This window comes from Acartia tonsa, chromosome 4 (assembly GCF_053477335.1).
Source record: "Acartia tonsa isolate MP-2025a chromosome 4, ASM5347733v1, whole genome shotgun sequence".
Taxonomy (NCBI): Eukaryota; Metazoa; Arthropoda; class Copepoda; order Calanoida; family Acartiidae; genus Acartia; species Acartia tonsa.
Window position 1 is genome coordinate 26062989 of NC_137263.1, and position 22755 is coordinate 26085743.

Genomic DNA, 22755 nt, shown 5'->3' on the forward strand with positions numbered 1-22755 from the left:
GATAATAATCATATATTTTCATAAAAAATATTATGACGAAAAACACTTTTTTAGTTTTGACGAATTTAAGGCAATATTGTTTATAAATAGTTGCTTTCTCGGCTTAGTAACCAGAAATACTAAAATACAAAATTATATGTATATATATAAATTGAACTTCAATTATTTAAACGCGTCAATTTTTCCCTTTTTATATTGGATTTTTTTATTGGTCTTATTATGAAAAAAGCAAATAAAAGCAAGTTTTTAGTATTTTTATATAATGCAATTATAATATTTACTCTTTTATTTAAGACCCGTATCAAAATTAACATTCTTCTACATTTTTTATATTAGTTTGACAATATGAGCCTTAGGGTGTAAAATATATGTATATTCAGTTTTATGTATTTTATTAATAGTCAATCTGCAATGAAAATAAATTTTTGTTGTGAAAGTTTGATATTGGTATTTTTAATGCTATTATTTAAGTAACAAGGATGACAACATCCATAAAAGCGAAGCACTGAAACGGTAGGACAAACGGACATTAACACTTGAATAGTGTCAGAACTGAATAATCATAATATAAATTCATAAGGGTCAAAGCAAAATTGTAAGTAAATTTGTTAAAAAACTGCTTGATTCAGGATAATGTTTATGGACATACTTACATTTTTAGGACTTAATTATAGAGTTGCTTCGCTTATTACATTATACTTTGTTGTCCCAGGAATCAATATACCAAAAATCAGATCAATCAGATGATTAGTTCACATAAAAATTTGTTGTTAAAAAAGTAAAAAAATCAACATGTTTAAAATGGACGTACGGACATTTTGGTAATGATTATAGAGTTGCTACGCTTTCTAAATCGTACCTAACTACTAAAGGAATCACCATGCAAAATTTGAAATCGATAGAGCAATTCTAACATGCCTAAATTAATGAAAAAAGCTATCCGTTACGGACGGACGGACGTACGGACGGACCGACCCTAATTATAGAAAAGCTTCGCTTTTAAAAAAGGGGGAGGGTATTCAACATACTCAAAAGGCAAACAAGCGTCCAGTCTTTTTTTTTAAATCCATAATCGCACAAAGATGAGAAATCTAATTTGCTATCTAAATAAAGACTATTGATTTAAAATGCTGAAACATGAAGAGTGCAGAAAGGTAGTGTAATAAACCCCCTGGCAGAATTATTAGGGTTGAAACAACCCACTTGTGGTTCACCACTCTACACTCCTTTTTACAACACATTTTTGACATTTAGAGTGGAGCAAGACGGGTAGTTTTAGTCGCAAATACTCCTTTCTAACTCACGCCCATCCTTTTTTTATAAAGTTTGTAAAAATGAAGTAACCAACATTTCGGATCTACTGCAGTTCACGGTAAAATATTGCTGGTAACGAATATTGCCAAAAATCTATGAATTTTATAGGCTGCTAGCAGTTAAACAGCTGAACGTAAAGATCATACCAGCACACCATTTTAAGCGGCATAAGAGGACCTACAAATAATCTGGAATAGCCAAGATCCAATGATGCACAGGAAAAGTTTCACTGAAGAAAAACCGCGTAAAATAGGTCTTTTTCGCGCATTTCTCTGCACTGCGAGATAATTATGCTTTATTGATTTATTGCTCTTCCAGATTATTTATAGGCCTTCTTATGCCGCTTAAAACAGTGTGCGGGCATGATCTGTACGTTTAGCCGTTTGGCAGCTAGCAGCCTTTAAAATTCATAGATTTTTGGCAATATTCGTTACCAGCAATATTTTACCGTGAACTGCAGTAGATCCAACATTTCTTATTATTATTTTATTTATTCAGGGTAACTGGGCCGATCTTTTATTTATAATTTCCTTATGCCTAGAATTATAAAAGACGACATCTATAATTTAAATATGTGTGCGGCATTAATCAGTAAAATTCGCTCAGGTTTTGTTTTGGGTATTACATTTCATCAAATTTAAACGTATAGAAAGAATTTCGGCCTTTTTGCTAGTTTTTAAGTTTTAAATGAATATATATTTTGATAATTAAAATTGGATATTTAACGTTTTAGATATTATTTTAGGCAAATTTAAGCATTATACATTTATCCTTCTGTTCATAAAATTCAACCTAGCTAATAATAATAATGTAAGTGATATTTTACTTGTTAATGTAATATTTAACTGCAAATTCAAGGAATTTTTTTGCAGCTATAAAGAAATCAATTGCTTTCTAAACATGTGTTAAATTCGATATTTTCTATTTAAAATATTTAGCTTTTAGTGTAAATAATATTAAAATTAGAAAATTCAATACTTTTAGACGAAAATGGAGGTTTTAGTAGCACCCGTAGAGCACATAACGCTAGACATTGAAACGGCACTAGCAAATCAGCTCGGGGCCCAGCCTCTGCCGTTTCCTGGTATGGACAAGTCTGGTTCAGCCGTCTGCGAGTTCTATGTCCGTAGCGGATGCGCCCGAGCAGCGTCCTGCCCGTTTCGTCACATACGAGGTGATAAAACAATCGTGTGCAAGCACTGGCTACGTGGCCTCTGCAAGAAGGGAGACCAGTGCGAGTTTTTGCACGAGTTTGACATGACGAAAATGCCCGAATGTTATTTTTATTCCAGATTCAACGCCTGTCACAACAAAGAGTGTCCTTTTCTTCACATTGATCCAGAGACAAAGATAAAAGACTGTCCGTGGTATGATCGTGGTTTCTGTCGCCATGGTCCAAATTGTCGCCACCGCCACATGCGGCGAGTCTTGTGTATAAATTATTTGGCTGGATTCTGTCCGGCTGGATCTGACTGTGATAAAGCTCATCCAAGGTTTGTACAAACTATTTTTTGGGGGATATAATGTTAATTTTATCATTTTGAATTTGTAAATTTAACAACAAGGATGACAACATCCATAAAAGCGACGTTCCACAAATCAGAAAGTCTGACAAATATTGATTTAACACTTTTATTTGTAATTCTAAACACAAATAAGACTTGGGTATCCTTTTTATCAAGGCGCTTTGCTTATAATATTGCACTTAATATTGCTAGGAATTAACATTAAAGATATTACACTGCAGTTTTGTCAAGTATAATGCGCGCACTGTGGGATGAGCATTCTGCAAAATACACAAAATCTCCGATTTCAACTCCGACCCGTCACGGAAGAGCGCATTTTTTACGAAAAATAGGGCTTTTTAAATCTTATTTTTAAGTGATTTATGTAAATATTTTAGAACTTTTTTTTCCGAATATCTACTTTTAATTATTTGAATTTAATATAAATGCTTTTAAAAAAAATTATTTTTGAGCACAAATAAACAAAATTACCCCTGAAAAATTACCAATAATTTCGCTAAAATATCTGTTCATTACTTGCCTTGCAATTACAATAGAGTTATAAAAAAAGATGTTTGGGATAAAGAAATTCTTTATGAATATTTAAAAAAAAAAAAATTCAAATCGGTCAACTCTAAGTCCACCGAATTTTACCGAAACTAATGTTCACTTTTTTAGCCTAAATTTCGTAAAAAAAAAGGTTTTTTTCGACTTTCTGTTATTAAATAAAAATTTTTTAAAAATATTCTAAAACTACTGATAATGGTGAATTAAATAATCCAATTATTATTTATCTATCTGAAAGTTTGTAGGAGTTATGATTGTTTTTATTTCACTGCCCCTAAATTTTAGCCTACATTGGCCACAAAGCTGCGCTCAGTGACATAATATCGAAAATTTTGCTATTTTTGCGATTAAGAGCTTAAAAACCACTTTTTTGTCAAACTTGAAGAATTTTATACATAATATTTGATTTTGCTAAACAGCTAACAAGTATTCATGTATAAATTACTTGATTTAGAAATTTTCCATAAATTTCTGCGAAAAGTTATCATTTTTAGCTTAAATTTTGTTAAAAAGTCTTTTTTCCGACTTTTTGCTTAGCAAATAGAAAAATAAAAAAAGGTTTTTCTAAAGCTACTGTTAATGGGGAATTAAATAATTCAAATATTATTGATCTATCTTAAAAGTTGGAGGAGTTATAATGATTTTTATTTCTCTACCCCTAATTTTCAACCTACAGTGACGAAAAATAAATAATCATGTTAAGTATAAATTATTTGGGTAGTCTTAATCAACGTTCAGAAATATCCGAAAAACACAAAAACAGTTCGATTTTTTTATCATAAATTATTATTCAAAGCGTGAAGAATCTACTATTTTAATAGAGGAAACAAAAACTCATTCTTGCTTCTAATTTTTATTATATATACACATATAAAAAATAGCCCTAAATGTCCATAATAAAATGGATCCATTTTTTAGGTTCGAGTTACCTGGTCCTGTTGAGGACAAAACTGGACAAAAGAAGATCATCATTACCTGTCATTTCTGTGGAGAGGTCGGACATAAAATCAACCACTGTCAGAAGCTACCTGCAGACCAGAGAGAAGCTCACCAGAACGAACTGGGCAAGAACTTTGTCCCCTACACTCAGAATCAATATAGGATGCACATGCCAGACGGCAAGCCAAAAGTGTACAAAAGTTTGGAAGAAGTTACATGCTTCAAGTGTGGAGAAACCGGACATTTTGCAAACAAATGCCCTAAGGGTCATTTGGCGTTTTTAAGTAATCCCCGTTAGATCATTAAATGATTTTAATTTTAAGAATAATGATTATATTGTAATAATGTGATTATTCTATACCGAAAAAAATTGTACCTTGTTTTTAAACATTATTATTGTGATTACTATTCTATTCGGCCCAATTTTCATTTATTTTGTTGTATAAAAAAGACTCTGTGTCTCCCCAGGTCCAACAGGACCTTAACTGGACATTTTAATCCACAATATTCTCTTAAGCAATTATAATGTATGTATTTGAATTATGTACTTCAATTCATGCAAAAAAATATTGAATTATTATTATATCATGAATTAATTTCATAAAGAATAATGCCCAAGAAGCCGGGAGGGCCAGTAACAAAAGAATGTGATGGGTGTGACACACAGATTCCAGTGGCATGTAAAACGTGTCCACATTGCAGGTAAGCTGAGGTTGTTGTGTTGACTCACATTCTTCACTTGTACAAGGATGAGAAACAATGACAATAAGTTTTATTTAATTTTGACCCTTTGCAATTCTAACTTACCCTTCAGATTATGACAGAAGAACCACTTTAATCCAATATAATCCAACCTCTGCCTACATATTTTTAAAAATGACATAAAAGTTGTTTACTGAAAACACGATTCCTGAAAATGTCGCTAAACAAAAAGAACATAAATTAATAAAGACCAATTATATACCTATTATTTTTTATACGAAGATAATTAAAAAGATCAGTAAATCATATATGTATTTTGTTTCAGTACTGGACTGATACCCGAAAAGGAGAAACGAACCGATGACTCGCCCGCAGCAGAAAATTCTGAAGATTCACAGCAACAACAAATTTTTGAAGCAGTCGAACGGAGACGGTCAGTTCGTGCTAAGAGAGACAAGGTGATGTTTTTTTTTTTCTCACTAGGTATCACTTAGCTTTCATATAAATAGCATCTCTTTGTACGTGCTTCTAAGCCACTGTCTGGTTTTCTACCTGTAGAGTTGTAAATTATTCAACTGATTTTTATCTTGGTAATGTTGAGCTGTTTTAAGAGCACGGACACGTATTCCCTCAATTGGCCAGCAAATCACAAGAACCTCCCCCCTCTTAATTTTGAAATAGATTGTTAAAAGTTTTTCTTAGTTATGTTATTTTTATATTTGACCAGAGCAGTCTTCATTGTACATTTGTTAGCAATTGTGCCTTAAGCCTCTAGGAAAGTAACTAAGAAAGAGATTAAAGACTATTTTTGGCATTGATTTTGTTGATTAAAATTTTTTTGTAGCCTGATTATTATGATGCCATGGAGTATGAGAGTAAAAGACAGAAAACTCCCCGTAGTGAGAAAAAGAAAGTTGGTCTACCAACAAAAGTTGAACATGGAAAAGTAAAAAGGTTCCCTCCAGTTGGAGAAAGTCAGGTACCTAACTATTTTATTAACAATTTTGATAAAGAAGCAATATCATTTAATAACATTTTTAAAATTTCTGTAGTGTCATACATATATGTATGATTAATACAGAAAATTGACAATGTTTGAAAGCGAAAAATTAAAATCAGTCCGTCAGTAATGGATAACTCTTATCCTAAATATAGAAATGCTTGATTTCAAACTTTGCAAGATGATTCCTGTATTAGTAAGGCAAAATGTATTCTTCCACCAGTTCAAAGTAATATTATTATAATTCCTTTTTAACATATTATTATTTTTCTTTGTAATAGTCCTCGCAATATATACAATCATACATTGTTTCATTATTTTTTTTTAGATTTTCGGAAAAGTTCAAATAAATTTTTCTTCTTCTAAATATGATGAACATTTTTGAACCTGGCTAAGTTTTTATTTGTCTTTTCAGGGACGTGCTACCTTAACCTGGCAGAAGGGAGAGGAGGGTGGTAAGAAGAAGGGTAAAAGAACTGTGAGCCATCAGTCCAAGACCAGCGTGTATAAGGATGACCTGGACGACCTGGCTGAACCTGTGCTGGAGGATATTCCTCCGGAGAAAATGTTCAACTGTGCCGTCAGCTTGGCAGAGATCAATAGGAAATTAGGTCTGGTCATGTGGAAGCCTGAAGTCACGTGATATTGAGATCTTCTTTGATTTTTAGCTTATTTTATTGTATTATTTGTTGATTTATAATGTTTTTTTTGACTTTGCATTTAAACTAGATAGAAAAATATTTTATAGATTGAACAATTGTAAACAATTTCGTTGTGGTATAAGCTGTATATTTTTTTTTCTCAGTTAGTGTTAAATATAATTCGTCATTTGGGACATTCTTTTTAAAAGCGAAGCTTTTCTATAATTAGGGTCGGTCAGTCCGTCCGTCCGTAACGGATAGCTTTTTTCGTTAATTTAGGCATGTTAGAATTGTCCTGTAGTTGGGTCCAATATAGAAAGCGTAGCAACTCTATAATAGTTACCAGAATGTCCGTACGTCTATTTCAAACATGTTGTTTTTTTACTTTTTTAACAACAATATTTGTGATAAAATCATCCGATTGATCTGATTTTTGGATTACTGATTCCTATTACAATAAGGTACAGTATTATAAGCGAAGCATCTGTATAATCAAGTCCTAAAAATGTAAGTATGTCCTTAAACAGAATACTGTATTTAAGAAATTTTGCAACAAATTTTGTCAAAACTTATAGTCTTATTTTGTATATTCAGTTCTGACACTCTACTAGAGTTAATGTTCGTCTGTCATGCCGTTTTAGAGCTTCGCTTTTATGGATGTTGTCATACTTGTTACCTCAGCAAAGTATTTGGGAGAAATTAATATTAATTCATCTATTCTAAGATCTCTGTTTATCACTGGGTTTTATATTTTGTTGATAAATGTATTTTTTACCCGGTTTATTGTAAATACTACCTATATGTATTGTAATGTAAATATGTAATAAATATTAATTGAATTGTTAAAAGTTAATCTTATCTAAGAAAAATAAGACCTATTGCATCTAAATGATCTAATATTATCGACGTAAAGAAATTCATCGGTCTATTACAGTAAGAACCAGCGATGGTCCGGCCCAAAACTCGTTTGGGGTGGGCGGTTTTGTAGATGTTGTTGTTGTTGTAGCCTGGCGTAGCTATCACCCATTATTATCGAATTCTTGGCCATCAAGGAGGCCAAGGAATCTGGCAGCTTCAACTGGTTTAGTCCAAAGGTCATGAATATTTAGGTCTGTAGGTTTGGCTACACAATTAAATAGATGTTTTGAGGTGTGTGGCTCTAATTGGCAATCTGGGCAGATATCTTGTACATCATTTCTAATTCTGGACAGGGAGCTGTTTAGCATAGAGCTATAGCCTGACCTTAATTAAGACAATTTAGTGCGAGCTTTTCTGGGCAATTTTCTCTCCGAATTATCAATTGCTGGTGCAGGAGTGTTGAGGACAGGGTTAACTGCTTGAATGGATATTGTTCTGGCAACGCTATCTGTGTGAATTTTCTTTAGTAACTTTTTATGGTTTTGTCCAGTGTGGTTGTTGTCATTGGTGAGTTTTTTGATGTATGTACCATGTTCTGTAACTAAAGTGTTCTTCATTTTCCGTGGAGCTCTGTGATTGAGGTTTATAGTATTAGGATGTGTGTTTTGTTGTGTGTTAAGTAGTAATTGGCGGGTAAGCATTTCACAGTGATCCTTGACGGGCATCATCTTGCTTTCTGAGTGTAGATGAAAAAAATTTGGATTAATGTTAAATTAGACATCCAGTTTACAAGAGGACTAAAAATATTTGCACATTTCACGATTTACTTTTAAAGGTCGACCGATTTTTTTCTGTAGGTTAACCTAAACAAGTACAACTCACAAATACCTTTATAAAATCGGTCAACCTAAAGATTCTATAGGTCGATATAAAATTTCCAGAGGTCGACCTTTGTCTTTTGTGAATTGGGCTATTACTTTTTTTCTCCAATTCCAAGTTTTTTTGAGAATTGAACGACACGCTTATGTCTCAATAGAGTTTCTCGTTTTTACCACACTATTGCAGATTCACGTGTGTATCTATCGGATAAGTTACCGTAATAAACCTTTGATACAAAGTTCCAGAAATAAGACTAAAATTATTAAGTTAGGTTTTGTGACTGTAAACTGAGACCAATAGAATTTTTCAACAGTTTTTCCAGACTTGTATCCGTTATGCATTCATTATTACTTTAAGAAAACTTTCAGCATCATTCTATGCCACTCTAGTCCCAAGGCTTTGAAAATTAGAAAAGTTGTATTAGTTCTAGTACCTAAAGTCCAAAAAAAAAATTTAGATCAATTGCCACATCCCCATATCCCTGGTGGAATGTTGGTCGTTAAATTGCTCAGAATCATCCAAGACCCAAGTATTAAAGTTAAAAGCCTAATATCATCCTGGATCCTTTGTGAAGCTCCCAAAGATGGAAAAATAAGTGGGTAAAGTAGTAACGTCATTGAGATCATACACGACTAAAAAACATACTTTCTATAATAGGAAATATACAAACAATCAGAAAAAAATCCTCCTCGAGGAAAGACCAGGAGACAGACGAACTATTTAAATAAATAATTATCGAGTAGCTTTATAAGGAAAATGAAGAACAAAATAAATTAACTTAAATGCATTTGTTTAACCAGATATCAACTACAAGTTTAAAATCAAATCATTTATAATCACAGAATTATATTAATCATGTTCTATGTATGTTGTATAAATAATATTTTACAATTTATAATAAGTAGGGCTGAACTGACTTAATGTTTCACATGTCTTTATAATAAATAAAAATCTAGTTTAATAATAATGTTACATAATATTATACTAAATTGTCTGCAGCAAATAAGTTATTTCCCAAGAAAAATCCATTATTTTACCAAAGATATTGAACAAGTTAGGACTTAGGGTGATTGTATCCTCTAAGAGAATTTGATAACAAGAGTATTAAAATTTATAGCATGTTTCTTTATTTTAACAATGATTTAAATTAATAAAATAACGTTTGGAAAAAATGTTACTTTAAATTACAATTTTAATACTAAAGGGTAAATTCAAGTTTTATATAAAAAGTCTAGATGTTAAAAATTATGAATTAATAACATCATTTATAAATAATAAATTTGTATTTAGGTTCTAAACCTTTAAATCAAACATATATATTTAAAATTTTGTCCTTAACCTATTATAAATTTTCCCTAATAATTAAATAAAGGTAACAGTTCCATGAAGTATCTGAAATGTTTTTTTAGTGAATTTATTCATTAGTTAAGAATATACTTCTCATGTAATCTTGAATTAAAACTAAATGGTTTAAAGTTTATTTTCTCTTAAATTTGTAAACGAGAAAAATACCGTGATATTATACTGTTCATGAAACTACCCCTTTTAAATAAATGCTTATTCAGAAAATGGATTTTTCCCCGAGGCATCATATTCGTCCTCACTGTCACCTGTACCAAAAGGATTTAAACTTGTCAATATATTTTTATTAGAAAAGTTGTTGCGTACGTTGCGAAATGCGCTAGCGACCTCATTCAAAACCGGTTTGGCGGCCTCCTTGCGGTAGCCGGAAAATGGAGCGGTGCTTGACACTGGAGAGCTGACGGCAGACCTGGTTGTGGAGGTGGAGCCATTCTCCGAGAGTGTTCCCTCTGATGAGGTTGTGCTTTTTTCCCTCGCATATGACTCCTCATGTTTGCTCTCTTCTCCCTCATCACTATATCAAATAGATATATCATATTACCTATATTAAGTAGCACCAAAGGCTTTTTGGTCTTAAGCTTAAGATTTCGATAATTACTGAACTGATTAAGTTATACACTATAGGGAAGCTCTATCCAGGTCCAGGGACAGTTTTAGGCTATTTTATTTTCAATTTTAACCCTTGGGATGGTTTCAGTCTAATTTTTTAAACACCTTCCTACCATTTGGAATTTTGATGCGGCGCCACTAGTATTATATGATTCAAGAAAATAAAAAAAGACACTTTATGATTTCTAAATTCAATTTGTGATTACATGGCACTTAGTATAGGTAGAAATAAACCCCTTGACATAATATTTTTAAGTGCAAATTAGATTTGGTTTCAAATATTTTTTTGTGAAATATGGTAGTACAAAGATAGAATTTTGGTCAGAAGTCATAATATTAGATTAAACGGATTTAGATGAAACGTTTTAGACTCGAGCAGAATAAAACATGTTTACCTGCTATTAAATGGATTAAGATTATCTGAGTATGATAGGTTATCCTCCTCTTTGCGACAAGAGGATTCTTTTAATCTCCGTTCTGTTTCACATCTTTGGTATTCCAGCTGAAGCTCGCACAGGTTACTCTCAAGAAGGGAGACTTCATCAAACCTAATAATAGTTATTGTGTAATGCTATGCGAAATTTAAGAAGTTTTAAAATCTATTGAGCCATCTCAACCCAAGACTACTTTATCAAATCCAACTGACATCTTTGTACAGGACAAATATATATTTCAAAACCAAAAGTTTTCATTCCCAATAGTCCTGTAAAGCAAAAAACACAAATCAGTAAATAATACATACAAAAAGTCTATTTTTAAAAAATCTGAAAAAGATATCTAATGTTTCTTTTTTTCTTAGATTTAATGTGTAGTTGTTGTTTTGCAAAATTTGGAGACATCCTTGAATATTTGCAATATAGCTTACTATAAACCTCACTTAGCTTACTATAAAAATTTGCATTTTATCGCCATTTGTTAACCCTTCTCAATTCCTTTATGATCATCTACGAGTCTTTACCAAGCATAACAGGTCATTCAAAGAGAAATTATTCTTTCCCACCCAAACTGGTAAATTTTTAGCAGCTGAAACAAAGGTGTGAGGGGGGGAGGCGACACCTGCCATACTCAGCGAGGGATAATAGAGAGTAGCTCTCTTGAGACAGCGGGTCAAGGCATAATGTACTTGTAAAAAAAGTGTCTCGTCCTTCTCCATGACTTCTTTGGTCCAAACATTAAGAAATAATTGCTACACACCCAGGGTGGGAGAGGGGGAGGGGTGGACACAGTAACTCGTCGTTTTCTCCACCAAAATGTTTTTTACTTTCACGTCAAATTGGACAATTTGCAATAATTTAAGAACATATTATTTTGAAAATAAAATTTTGACTTTACAACTAACCTCTATACACACATACCTATTAGCTTCTCTTGCACGTTTGATATAGTTTCTAATGATATTCATTTGTTGTACCATGGGGTCGTCTGTAGTCAAAGTCTCTGTATCAACTTAATATAAAGAAAATCAGTACTTCGCCCCCAAGCCATAGGGAGGCATTGACACAACTTACACCCCCCCCCCCCCCCAAATAACTCCATGGAGGTATCATTCCCCTTCCTCCAAGTAGCCTTATAATGTTTTGAGACAAAATCCAATGTATTTCTACAGATTTTGAGGGTAATCACCCCTTTACCCAACTCCCCCCATTCTACGTCCTTGCTTACATCCCCCTGTATTTACCTGCTTCAGAACTAGAGAGTACAAATCCTTTCTCATATTTGATAGATTGATCAGATTTACTATGGGGAAGACGGTTTCGAGGCCCTTCTTGCCTCTTCTCCTAAGATTATTAGAGAAATTTAAATTAAAAAAACATTGAAAAAATTGACAGTGACATGAAATTAATCAAGGGGGGGGGGGGGAGTTTTGACACATTTGCGTAAACCTGAGCTGGATCTTTAAATCGTTTTTATGGTGCGCTGAATCGGGGCGATTCAGAGGTGAACCGTAGGTGCGCTGATGGTGCGCCACAGCGCACCTATAAAACATTGATTTTTAAATTGATTTTCGGCGCGGTGTTGTTAGATCGCTTGCGCACTCACTAAAATATTGATCCGCGCCAGTACAACTTTATTACTTAAACTGTGCCAGTATGGTATTTTATATAAAATGCCGTGTCAGTATGGTATTTTATATAAACCAATATATAATTTACTTTAAAAATAACTATGAAAATGTTTTCACGATAGTTTTGCAATAAAATATTAAAGTAATTAAAAAAATATTTATTTATTAAATACAGTTCATCCCGGTTTGGCCCGGCAATGCAACTCGCTGAGTACGATTGGCGCGCCGGTACTGCGCCAAATCGCCCATGCCATTTCGATTTAAAGATTGGTATTAATAATCTGATGGTGCGCTGAAATGAATCGCCCCGGTTCAGCGCACCTATAAACGATTTAAAGATCCAGCTCTGGTGTATAGGCTTTATCTTTGGACTGAGAGGATAGGTTATAAAAGATAAAATCATTCTTATATGATGAATTTCCCCCAGATTTAAGATTTTTTTGGATAGGTCTCCAGGATCCGGAACTCCAGGCCTCAAAACTAGGTGGTCTCTGGGCAGGTAAAAATTTTAAACTTTGGTTTTTGTAAAGAGTTAGAGGTCAGCATATGAAACAAAATATGCATGTTTTTATCTTCAAATATGTGAATAACATTCAAAAAGGTGTATTTTTTGTTTTATGAGTTGACCTATAACTCTAAAAAAAATTTATTTTTTATTTTTACCTGTACAGAGGCCACCAGAGATGGGTTTTTAATAAATGCCGCTTTTTTTGACAATTTTTTAGACATTGATTGATTGAACGAAGACGATGGGAGAGTATATAACATAAGAATTCAAAATTTTAAAATTATTATTATAGCCATTTGTATAATGTCTTAAATCCATTTTCGCTGCATATTTATATTATTAGATATTATACAAATGGCTAAAATGATAACTTTAAAGTTTTGATTTCTTAATTTGTATACTCTGTTAAAATCGTACGGGGCATTGATCTTCAAGATGAAATAAGGTTTAAAATAGAGTATACAACTTAAGGATTCAAAATTTTAAAATTATTATTTTGGCCATTTGTATAATGTCTAATACAGATCTAAAAAGATGCATTAATAAATATGCAGTGAAAATTGATTTAAGTTGTATTAGACATTATACAAATGGCTAAAATATTAATTTTAAAATTTTGAATTCTTATGTTGTATACTCTCCCATCGTCTTCGTTCAATCAATCAATGTCTAAAAAATTGTCGAAAAAACGCGGCATTTATTAAAAACCCATCTCTGGAGGCCTGTCAAAAAATCTTAAATCTAGGGGAAATTCATCATATAAGAATAATTCTATTTTTAATAACCTATCATCTTAGTCCAAAGATAAAGCCTGTACACCAGGTTTACGCAAATGTGTCAAAACTCCCCCCCCCCCCTTACATCACAACTTATGGATTTAAAAATACTATGTCATTAAAATAAATGATGATCTTTTTCATAAAACTTCGTCCCATATTGATAGCAACTAAAATTTGCATCATTAAGGAAATTTAAATTTTAAAAATCTTATGTTATAATCTTATTACTGAAAGAACTCTCTTGTATGAACTTACTTGCATATTCTGAAATCTTTGCCTAGCTTCTTTAGCTTTCCTTCTTTCTTCCTCAACCCTCCGTGCTGTTTCCTCTTGGCGTTGTTTACGCGCCTCGGCCAGCTTTTCCTCGCTTGGCAAGGAGGGTAGACCCACTAAAGTATCCTTGATAAAATTAACAGAAGCTCGTCGTATTTGATTTTGAAGCAGAAATCTCCTTGAATTTATTATTTGGCTGGATTCGTCCTCAGATTTACCTAGCTCGGCTATTTTCTTCGAGACAAGATCAACAGATTCGCCGATTTTTAGAAGCTTAAGTCGGATGGTTTTAGCATCTTCCACGTGGTAGGTGGTTTCTCCACGTGATAAGGACTCCCACATGGTTGTGTACTTCTCACTAAATAAGAAAAATATCATTAACCTATAATAATTTCAAATTAAACGTACAAAAAAGATCGTAGCAAACTTCAGAAATGTCATACAGACGAATTTATAAACAATTATAGAGTCGTTTTACTACTTACGTAAGATTGTGAGAAAAGAAATTTAGTTTCGTGAGGATAAGAAATGCATCTTTATCTAAGCTTGGAATAGAACTGGTTATAATGACGTACAAAAGTGTAGACAAAGTTACTCTAATATAGAATAGCTTAGCTTATAATAAAAATCATACCTGAGTTCTTCTCCCTCTGTCATTTGAGCCTTAAGTTTATCATAAAATTGTGTAACAATTGGCTTATTTGTCTGCAGCTCTATAGCGGCATCCCGCCTCCGCAGCAACTTGTCACAGTACTCGCACACACGAAACTCTTCCACAGTGCGACCCTCAGACATTGACAGAAGACTTTCTTTGGAGTTGGATCTTTTTAACAGGGAAGTTCTGCGACCGATACCCGACCCCGCCGGGCTACCAACCGATCGAGAATCTAGGGAACCATTCACTGACCACCCTTGTCGCTCGGGGGCTTTCATACTAAAATTATAACAATTTTATGGCAATGTATAAGTTATGACCCAGGCAGCAACATTACTAGATTCTCGTGCTAACATGTTGGACGCGTGGCAATAAAAAAAGGGCAGAAAATGTATTGACTCACAACATTAAAATAAAAGTCGTGCAAACTATAAGTTTGCTATTATATTAACTTATGGTTTCATGTGCCAAAGATGATCATGTTCCAAGTCCGCCAGTCAAAGTCATTTTACAAATGATAAAGTGAAAATAATATGAATTCATAAATTATCCTTTACCCACAAAAAATTACCTATAGATTGACAAGGTTGAGGGATTAATTAATTTTCTGCAGAAGCTCCATTCAACAAATTTTGAACATTCTTTACACATTACACTTCCACACAACCTAAATATCAAACTAATATAACAATCAACATAGAAGAGTAATTTCAATTATAGTATAGCTTTTAGAATGAAAAACATGGCAAGAAATTATAGACCATAGGAGACGAAACGGCAAATAACCCATAAACCTAAACGGCCACGTAAGATATTAACAATTGACTGAAAGTAAATTCTTAAGAAAAAATCGTATGCAATTAAATCAGTCCTTTGTTTTGTATCATCAAAAATGTTGTTTGCTTGTGGACTTGACTGTCCTTGATACTTTTCTATTACAATAGTACCCTCTTAATTACTCTAATAAGTATACAATACACATTTTAATCTAATTATAAAAAATAGAGATAATCTAGAGACATATTGTCTAAATCGACCAATAGGAGAATAGTGACAGTACATACCAGACCTATCATTGGTTCAAACATTTACAGACTTGAGTACGTAAGGGCATATTTTTTTCATTTCGTACGCATTATGAATCTGTAACAAAAAATAAATAATGGTTTATGTCTGCAAATTATCCCTTTTTAAGATTGACAAAAAATGAGGTCAGATGGCTTATCTGGATCTATTATGTCTATTTCCTAAAGGTACACTTACTGATGACGTAAGATTTAACTTACGCCATGGGTCAATACAAAATTATTATTTATATTTTTGTATGGGAAGAAGAAAACCGCAGGGATAAGATAAAACATACACTAAACAAATATAATCAGGTGACACCACAAAATTCCTTTAAATTGTTAAACATTGAATTAAATGCATTTTATAATCTAAGAAAACATAACTCAGCTAAAGGGAGGGAGGGGGGCGTAATGACATCTAAACTTAAACAGTGAGCAAAATGTTCTAATTATTAAGCTAGATTCTTGAAACTTGGTACATAAGCCTAGTCCTATAGGTACGTACTACATCTAAATGAAAAAATATTAAAATTTATTTATTTTTAGGTTAGGTAAGAAAACCCTGCGGAAATAGGAATTTTAGGCATTTTTTTGCCTATTTTGGACTATTTTTCTTACGTTTTTTCCTTGAATACACTATGAAAAGCAATTTCCGCAGGGTTTTTCTTACCTAACCTAACCTTAATGCTTAGGTGCTTGACAAGTCTTAATTTACCCACAGATATTTTTAATTTTTAGAAAGATTTTAAATAAAATTCGGTGGGTTTCCTGCAAGTGCCTAGTCCCACCCTTATTTTTTTATTGAAGGGGGGGGGGGGAGGAGTTGTTTTTTGTGTTTGTATTTATGTTTTGCTGAATTAGGTTAGACCCCCCCCCCCCTCACTCCCCCCACAGGGATTAGACATAAAGTAAAAACTACCTCCTCCTACTCCGCAATTAAAGTATTATTCACAACAACATCTTAGTAAAAATCTTCTAACTCACAATTTAGTCAACCCTGACAAATTTGATCTATTTTATTTGGATGTTTTGTGGATGTTGTCATACTTGTTTTGACTTATTAATATTAGTATTACCTACCTACAATGATGTTTTCTCCTGGCAATATTAAATCCTCTGGTACAACCGGGACACAACTTGACTAAATTCTCATCAATCCAGTCCACCACATTCTGCTCGTGGTTCCTGCGCTTGCTGGCATCCACTGGCATGTTCTCTAGAAGCCTGTCAAGCCTGACTATTAACCTGTTGGTCTCTGCTGCATACCTGTCCACACGCTCAGATCTGATTTCTAAAATACATAATGGTTAAAACAGTGGCTTTAGCTATATTACATGCGTCAGCTAGATATGAGAAAATTTACATTTTGTAGAGAGTGTAAGAAGTAGTAAGTAACAAAGTCCAAGAATGGCTTCGGAACCGATTAATATCCGCTGGATCAAACAGGTTCTGATAAATACCCAAAAATAATATATCATATCGTCACATGGATAATTTTTCAAGAAAAAAATACTAAACTGGAATTAATCTTAAAAGAGAGGGGTAGGTTTCTAGTAGAATCCGTGAAGGTGTGTGTTTTAAGGCTTAAAAATAGTAGTAGAACGACAATATTCACTAAATATGTGTATATCTTATTGAAAAGAACTATAGACAATTTTTTTTTAAAGTTAACATAAATTTTTATCGTTCAACTACTGTTTTTTACTTATAACACATAACCTTTACGGATTTTACCAGAAACCTACCCCTCTCTTTTTCACTTTACTCAACGCAGAAAGCTGTCAATAATACGATGCGATAAAGAAAAGCATTCTTCTTTAGAAGACAGTTTTCGTATATACATTAATATTTGTTACTTTAAAAATCATATAACAAGATTTTCAATCACGGTTTAAAACCATTTGAATTCTTGTGGAAAAGAGGGTTCTTGAGTAAAGAAATAAAACTGTACAATATCAAAATGTTCATTACAATAACTACCATTTAAGCATATTCTTATAGAATCAGTATTTTAAAATATCAAACATCGTATGAAGGTTTGTTGACTTTGAAACAAAAAGTAAACAATCAATTAGTTGGAGCCTTGAAAAAGACAAGAAAAATATTTCATGTTAAAATAAAGATAACCTATATAAACTCGATGTTTGAAGTTGTAACATGACATAAAAATCCATAAATAGCGTAACTTGTTTTAGCTGATCAACTGGGGGGAGTTTCGAGTACATGTAAATTAATAACACCATGGACAACACGACATATTTTAACACCTACCCCTCCCCTTACACAAGAAATGAGAGGTAACATTCCTTACAACTATTGGCAGAGGAAAAAGAAGCTACGCAACTAAAAAGATAAATTAATAACAAAGGTGTTTCAAATCAAATAATATAAAATTCGAACTTTAACTTCAACTAAAAATAAAGTTCAGCTTAATTTAGTAGCATTTGTAACCCTATTAATATGATTTTCTTGGGTCCAAATTTTTAAGTGGAGTTGACGCACCCTATATCCCCCAACCAAATCTCCGAAAACATGACTTGGACCGATATCAAAATATCCTAAAATAGTAGAGCCATTGCTCCAGTTGTAAGGAGATCTTAGTGAACAAAAGTACAAACAGACATCCTGTTACTTTTGTATGTAGGATAATATAAGTTAGTATAATACAAAGTTCATGTATATATAAAAATGTCCGTAAAAATATCTGAAATGGCTTCTTCAGTGAATTTGTGCTTTTAAAAGCGTTTTGTTGCTTTGTACAGAAAAAGAAAGTGTTCCAATGATTGATTTAAATGAAATAAAAATCTTACTTTTAAGATATGAATAATGACTAGATTTAGAAGATTCTGTTACATCTATCTTTGGATAAATATCTGTTCTAATTCCAGAAACTGGAAAATCAAAATATTAGCTAATATTATCATTTATCTAGTTATTTCAAAGCAAATATTTTCCCTACTTAGTGCGGTTTTTGTAATTTTCATTTTAATGTAATTTTTAATTGGGTTAACTTGATTTTTATATTACAAACCAGAGGAAGTGGGTAACTACCTAATGAAGGGGGATATCAATGGAAGTTAATCAATAATAATATAGACAAAAAATGACATTGAAAATATTAGACTAAATTCCTGGATGTATATTTTCATCTTTGCGGACATATTTCACTTTCTCTATTACAACATTCTCAATCTGCTCCTCGTCACTCAGGATCTTCTTTTTGGCCTTCCCGAACAAGTCCTTGATGGACTGAAGGAAGGCCTGGTCTTCCTTGGAATGATTCTCTTCAAAGTGTATCTAAATCATAAATTCTACGTACTTATTGTGATATTTAATAGTTATTTCTCGCATCGTATTATAATCGGCTTTCCGCGGATATAGAATGTACAATTATGAGATTAAAACTAGTTTTTTTAGCCCCGAGGTGACGAAGTCACCGGCTAAAAAAACTAGTTTTAATCTTATGATTGTACATTTCTATATTCGTAGAAAGCTGGATATAATACGATGCTAGACATAGTTTTTCGTATGGATGAGAACCGGTTCCTATCCACCGGATTCGAATGAATACGAGAAATTAAATTAAAGTTCCTTCGCAAGTATTTGAAGGAAGTATCCAAATTGAAATTTGATCAAGGGGTCATTGGTCTTTTATCTTGCTATCAACCCTATGCAGATTTCATTTGTCTTTAAAAGAATATCATACCTACATTATACTTTTAACGTTTCTTACAAAGTCTATAGGTAAAATTATGATTTATGATAAAATTTAATACAGTAATTAAACCTTCTTAATGTAAGCCATTTCCCCGTTGCCAACAATTTAAAAGATTTATTACATTTTTTATTGATCTATTTAAGTTTGTCTTAAATATATGGATAATATTAATATGGCAAACGCACTTGTCACATTACAGTATACGTTACAAAAAATGACCGGTCTTTTAAAAACTATTGCCTCCTTTCTGATGAAGTCTTAACCCTATTATTTGTGTGTGCGCTCTTTATACAATACATATGTATGCTTGTGTTTGTTGCGGTCAATGAAATCAAAGAACATTTACCCACATTCGTCAGGCTATTAAAGAAGATATTCAAAATGTCAAAAATCAACCAATTATGTATTTTGGGTGAATTTTTTTCTACCTCTACCTAAGTGGTCTCACTAAAAGTTGTCTCAGCGCTTTGTATAGTTGAGATATCAAGGTACCAAGCTAGGATAGTACACTGAGATACTACAGTGAGATAGAGAGCTAAAGTCAAACCAAAAAATCGGTTCTAGCCTATAAGGGCCCCTAAGGGTACTCTAAAGTCATTTTAGACTACAGGTTCAAATGGTAACTGCCCTTTATTTCTTCTGCCATTTTCAAAAAGCTGAAGTCCTTTTTGGCCCTTCTCTAGGCTGAGATCTAACAATTGGGCACCCTTGGCAGTAAGCCCAAACTTCATTGATTTCGAGTTCTCGATACATGCTTTTTGTGCTCAAATGACTAGTATGAGAGCTAGAAAGTTGAGTAAGGTGTCTATAGAAGCAGAATTTTTTAGTTTAGATAAAACTCTGAATAACTCCTAGGCTAAAAATAATTTTACTAAGTGATTTTTGGGCTTAAGTAAAATTCACTTAAAATAATACTTGGTGGAATTTTGACATTTTGAATTTTTTCTTTTATAGCCTGCCAGATGTCGGTAAAAGTTCTTTGATCTAATTGACCACAACAAACACAATTATACATATATATAAAGAGCACACATACAAAAAATATGGTTACAACTTTATTAGATGGGAGGCAGGTACATTTTAAAGACCGGTCATTTTTCGTTAAGTGTACTGTTTTTTGAAAATCAACGCAACGTGTACCTAGTAAAATATAAACTACATACTTTTATCAACGCCAGTTTACAAAGGTTGAGGGGGGGGGGGGGAGAATAATTTAATATTATTTCACAGCATAAAGTACCATTATTATTTCTTATCGTATTAGGCTATTATGTCACCAAAGTAGGTTACTGCGGTAGCTTTTGAAAACCAGTCATTTCTTATAAAAGTAAAAACTATAAATGATGGAGTTGAATACTTTTGTTAAAAGGTAACGTTTTTGTGGTAAAGTACCTACAGGATATCGATCAGAGAAAATAACATATTTGTATCTTACTTGTAATTGAATAACATCCCCAAGATCTTTCATGCACAAGGGGCACAAAAACCCCTCAAGAATCTGCTCTGACATTTTTTTAGATTTTCATATTTCTACAACAATAATTGTCTTAGCTAAATCAATGATCATGATATGTATAAATAAATGAAAGTTTTATTAATTATAAAAAAGTTATCACAGGCTGTAGAAAAATTACATAATTCAGCAAAAAAAAGTAAAAACATAAAAAGGTTTATCTTTTTATACTATAGAACATAAATAATTAAAATAGGTACAATTAATATATTTGATTGTACTAACATTTTAAAATTTTTTTACTGTTAAGGGGGGGGGGAAGTTTGTACACTTATAGGAAATGAAATTCAGTACCAAAGTTTGGGAGGGTACTGTGGGCTTGTTTTTAAAGTTATCAACCTAATTCTTTTTGTAGGCTCTCTTATATGACTGGATATACACGTATTTCTTTGAAAATTGAATTTCGGCACTTTCCTTCTAGGGGCTTGTGGAGCAATAGACCCCCCAAAACACTAAAAATAAGAGTTCTGAACTTATTTTTAAAGATATCAACCTGATTTTTTTTATAATACTTTTTTTAACATAACCGAATCAACGAACCATTACAGATTTCATTTTGGGACTTTCCTTCTAGGAGCTTGTGGAGCAATAGACCCCTCAAAACACTAAAAATATGAGTTCTGACCTTATTTTTAAAGATATCAACCTGATTTTTTTTATAATACTTTTTTAACATAACCGAATCAACGAACCATTACAGATTTCATTTTGGGACTTTCCTTCTAGGGGCTTGTGGAGCAATAGACCCCCCAAAACACTAAAAATATGAGTTCTGACCGTATTTTTAAAGATATCAACCTAATTTTTTTTTAATAATACTTTTTTAACATAACCGAATCAACGAACCATTACAGATTTCATTTTGGGACTTTCCTTCTAGGGGCTTGTGGAGCAATAGACCCCCCAAAACACTAAAAATATGAGTTCTGACCTTATTTTAAAGGATATCAACCTGATTTTTTTTATAATACTTTTTTAACATAACCGAATCAACAAACCATTACAGATTTCATTTTGGGACTTTCCTTCTAGGGCTTGTGGAGCAAAAGACCCCCAAAAACACTAAAAATATGTGTTCTGACCTTAATTTTAAAGATATCAACCTGATTTTTTTATAATACTTTTTTAACATAACCGAATCAAAGAACCATTACAGATTTCATTTTCGGACTTTCCTTCTAGGGTGTAGTGGAGCAAAAGACCCCTAAAACACTAAAAATATGAGTTCTGACCTTATTTTTAAAGATATCAACCTGATTTTTTTAACACTTTTTTAACATAACCGAACTTGGTAACTTTTACAGATTTCATTTGGGACTTTCCTTCTAGAAGCTAGTGGGGCAAAAGACATGCTGCATTTGTTGCAATTGAAAAACCAATCAATAACTAATAGTTTTCTTTTTTTACACTGAATACTTAATTTTTTTTCAATTATGTAGATAGTTTTTGACTTTTTTAAATTTTTTAAAATTTGTTAGGATACATCATCATTTTTAGTCTTTGTACAGTATTTCTATACCAAGTATTATGAAACCTTAATCTAGTTGTCTTAATGTAATTTTTTTAAGAATACTACATAATATTTGAATATGACTGAATTGATTCAAGCGCATTTTCATTGGACCCTAGAAGGAAATCAAAATCTGTAATGATTACATAGTTCATTTATGTGAAAAAATTTCACATTAAAAAAAATATTTTTAGTGTTTTGCTTCACTAGCTTCTAGAAGGAAAGTCCCAAAATTAAATCTGTAAAAGTTACCAAGTTCAGTGTTAAAAAAGTGTTTTAAAAAAATCA

At 32.4% G+C, this 22755-nt stretch overlaps 3 protein-coding genes across 13 annotated transcripts in view; 2 read left to right on the forward strand and 1 right to left on the reverse strand.

The window, feature by feature from the left end:
- Positions 1–7516, forward strand: part of LOC145316572 (uncharacterized) — a 257683-nt gene extending 250167 nt beyond the window's left edge. The window contains exons 2-6 of one of the 4 annotated variants that reach the window (XR_013878578.1): positions 4930–5027; positions 5353–5485; positions 5872–6006; positions 6443–6851; positions 7350–7516. Coding sequence is in view for 1 of the 4 variants with exons in the window: in XM_080157173.1 (XP_080013299.1) it covers positions 4936–5027; positions 5353–5485; positions 5872–6006; positions 6443–6670 (588 nt within the window). In the remaining 3 variants the exon portion in view is untranslated. Of the gene's footprint in view, positions 1–4929; positions 5028–5352; positions 5486–5871; positions 6007–6442 lie in introns of all 4 variants that reach the window. The other 3 variants (XR_013878579.1, XR_013878580.1, XM_080157173.1) reach the window with 3 other exon arrangements.
- On the forward strand, positions 2261–4933 carry Clp (Cleavage and polyadenylation specificity factor subunit 4). Its single transcript, XM_080157172.1, has 2 exons — positions 2261–2807; positions 4305–4933. The coding sequence occupies exons 1-2, from the start codon at positions 2305–2307 to the stop codon at positions 4621–4623; spliced, it is 822 nt and encodes a 273-aa protein (XP_080013298.1). The 5' UTR covers positions 2261–2304; the 3' UTR covers positions 4624–4933.
- Positions 7517–9174: 1658 nt separating the features above from the next.
- Rbsn-5 (Rabenosyn-5) lies at positions 9175–21029 on the reverse strand. 8 transcript variants are annotated; one of them, XM_080157167.1, is made up of 12 exons: positions 20880–21029; positions 18858–19023; positions 18537–18617; positions 16807–17017; positions 15228–15323; positions 14636–14935; positions 13984–14359; positions 12055–12154; positions 11732–11822; positions 10772–10924; positions 10022–10281; positions 9175–9398 (listed from the first exon to the last, which is right to left on the reverse strand). In XM_080157167.1, the coding sequence occupies exons 1-12, from the start codon at positions 20952–20954 to the stop codon at positions 9385–9387; spliced, it is 1923 nt and encodes a 640-aa protein (XP_080013293.1). In that variant the 5' UTR covers positions 20955–21029; the 3' UTR covers positions 9175–9384. The 8 variants fall into 8 exon arrangements, with proteins under 8 accessions (XP_080013293.1, XP_080013292.1, XP_080013291.1 ...); XM_080157166.1 differs by having other exon boundaries at positions 9175–9636; XM_080157165.1 differs by having other exon boundaries at positions 10016–10281.
- Between the last annotated feature and the right edge of the window lie 1726 nt (positions 21030–22755).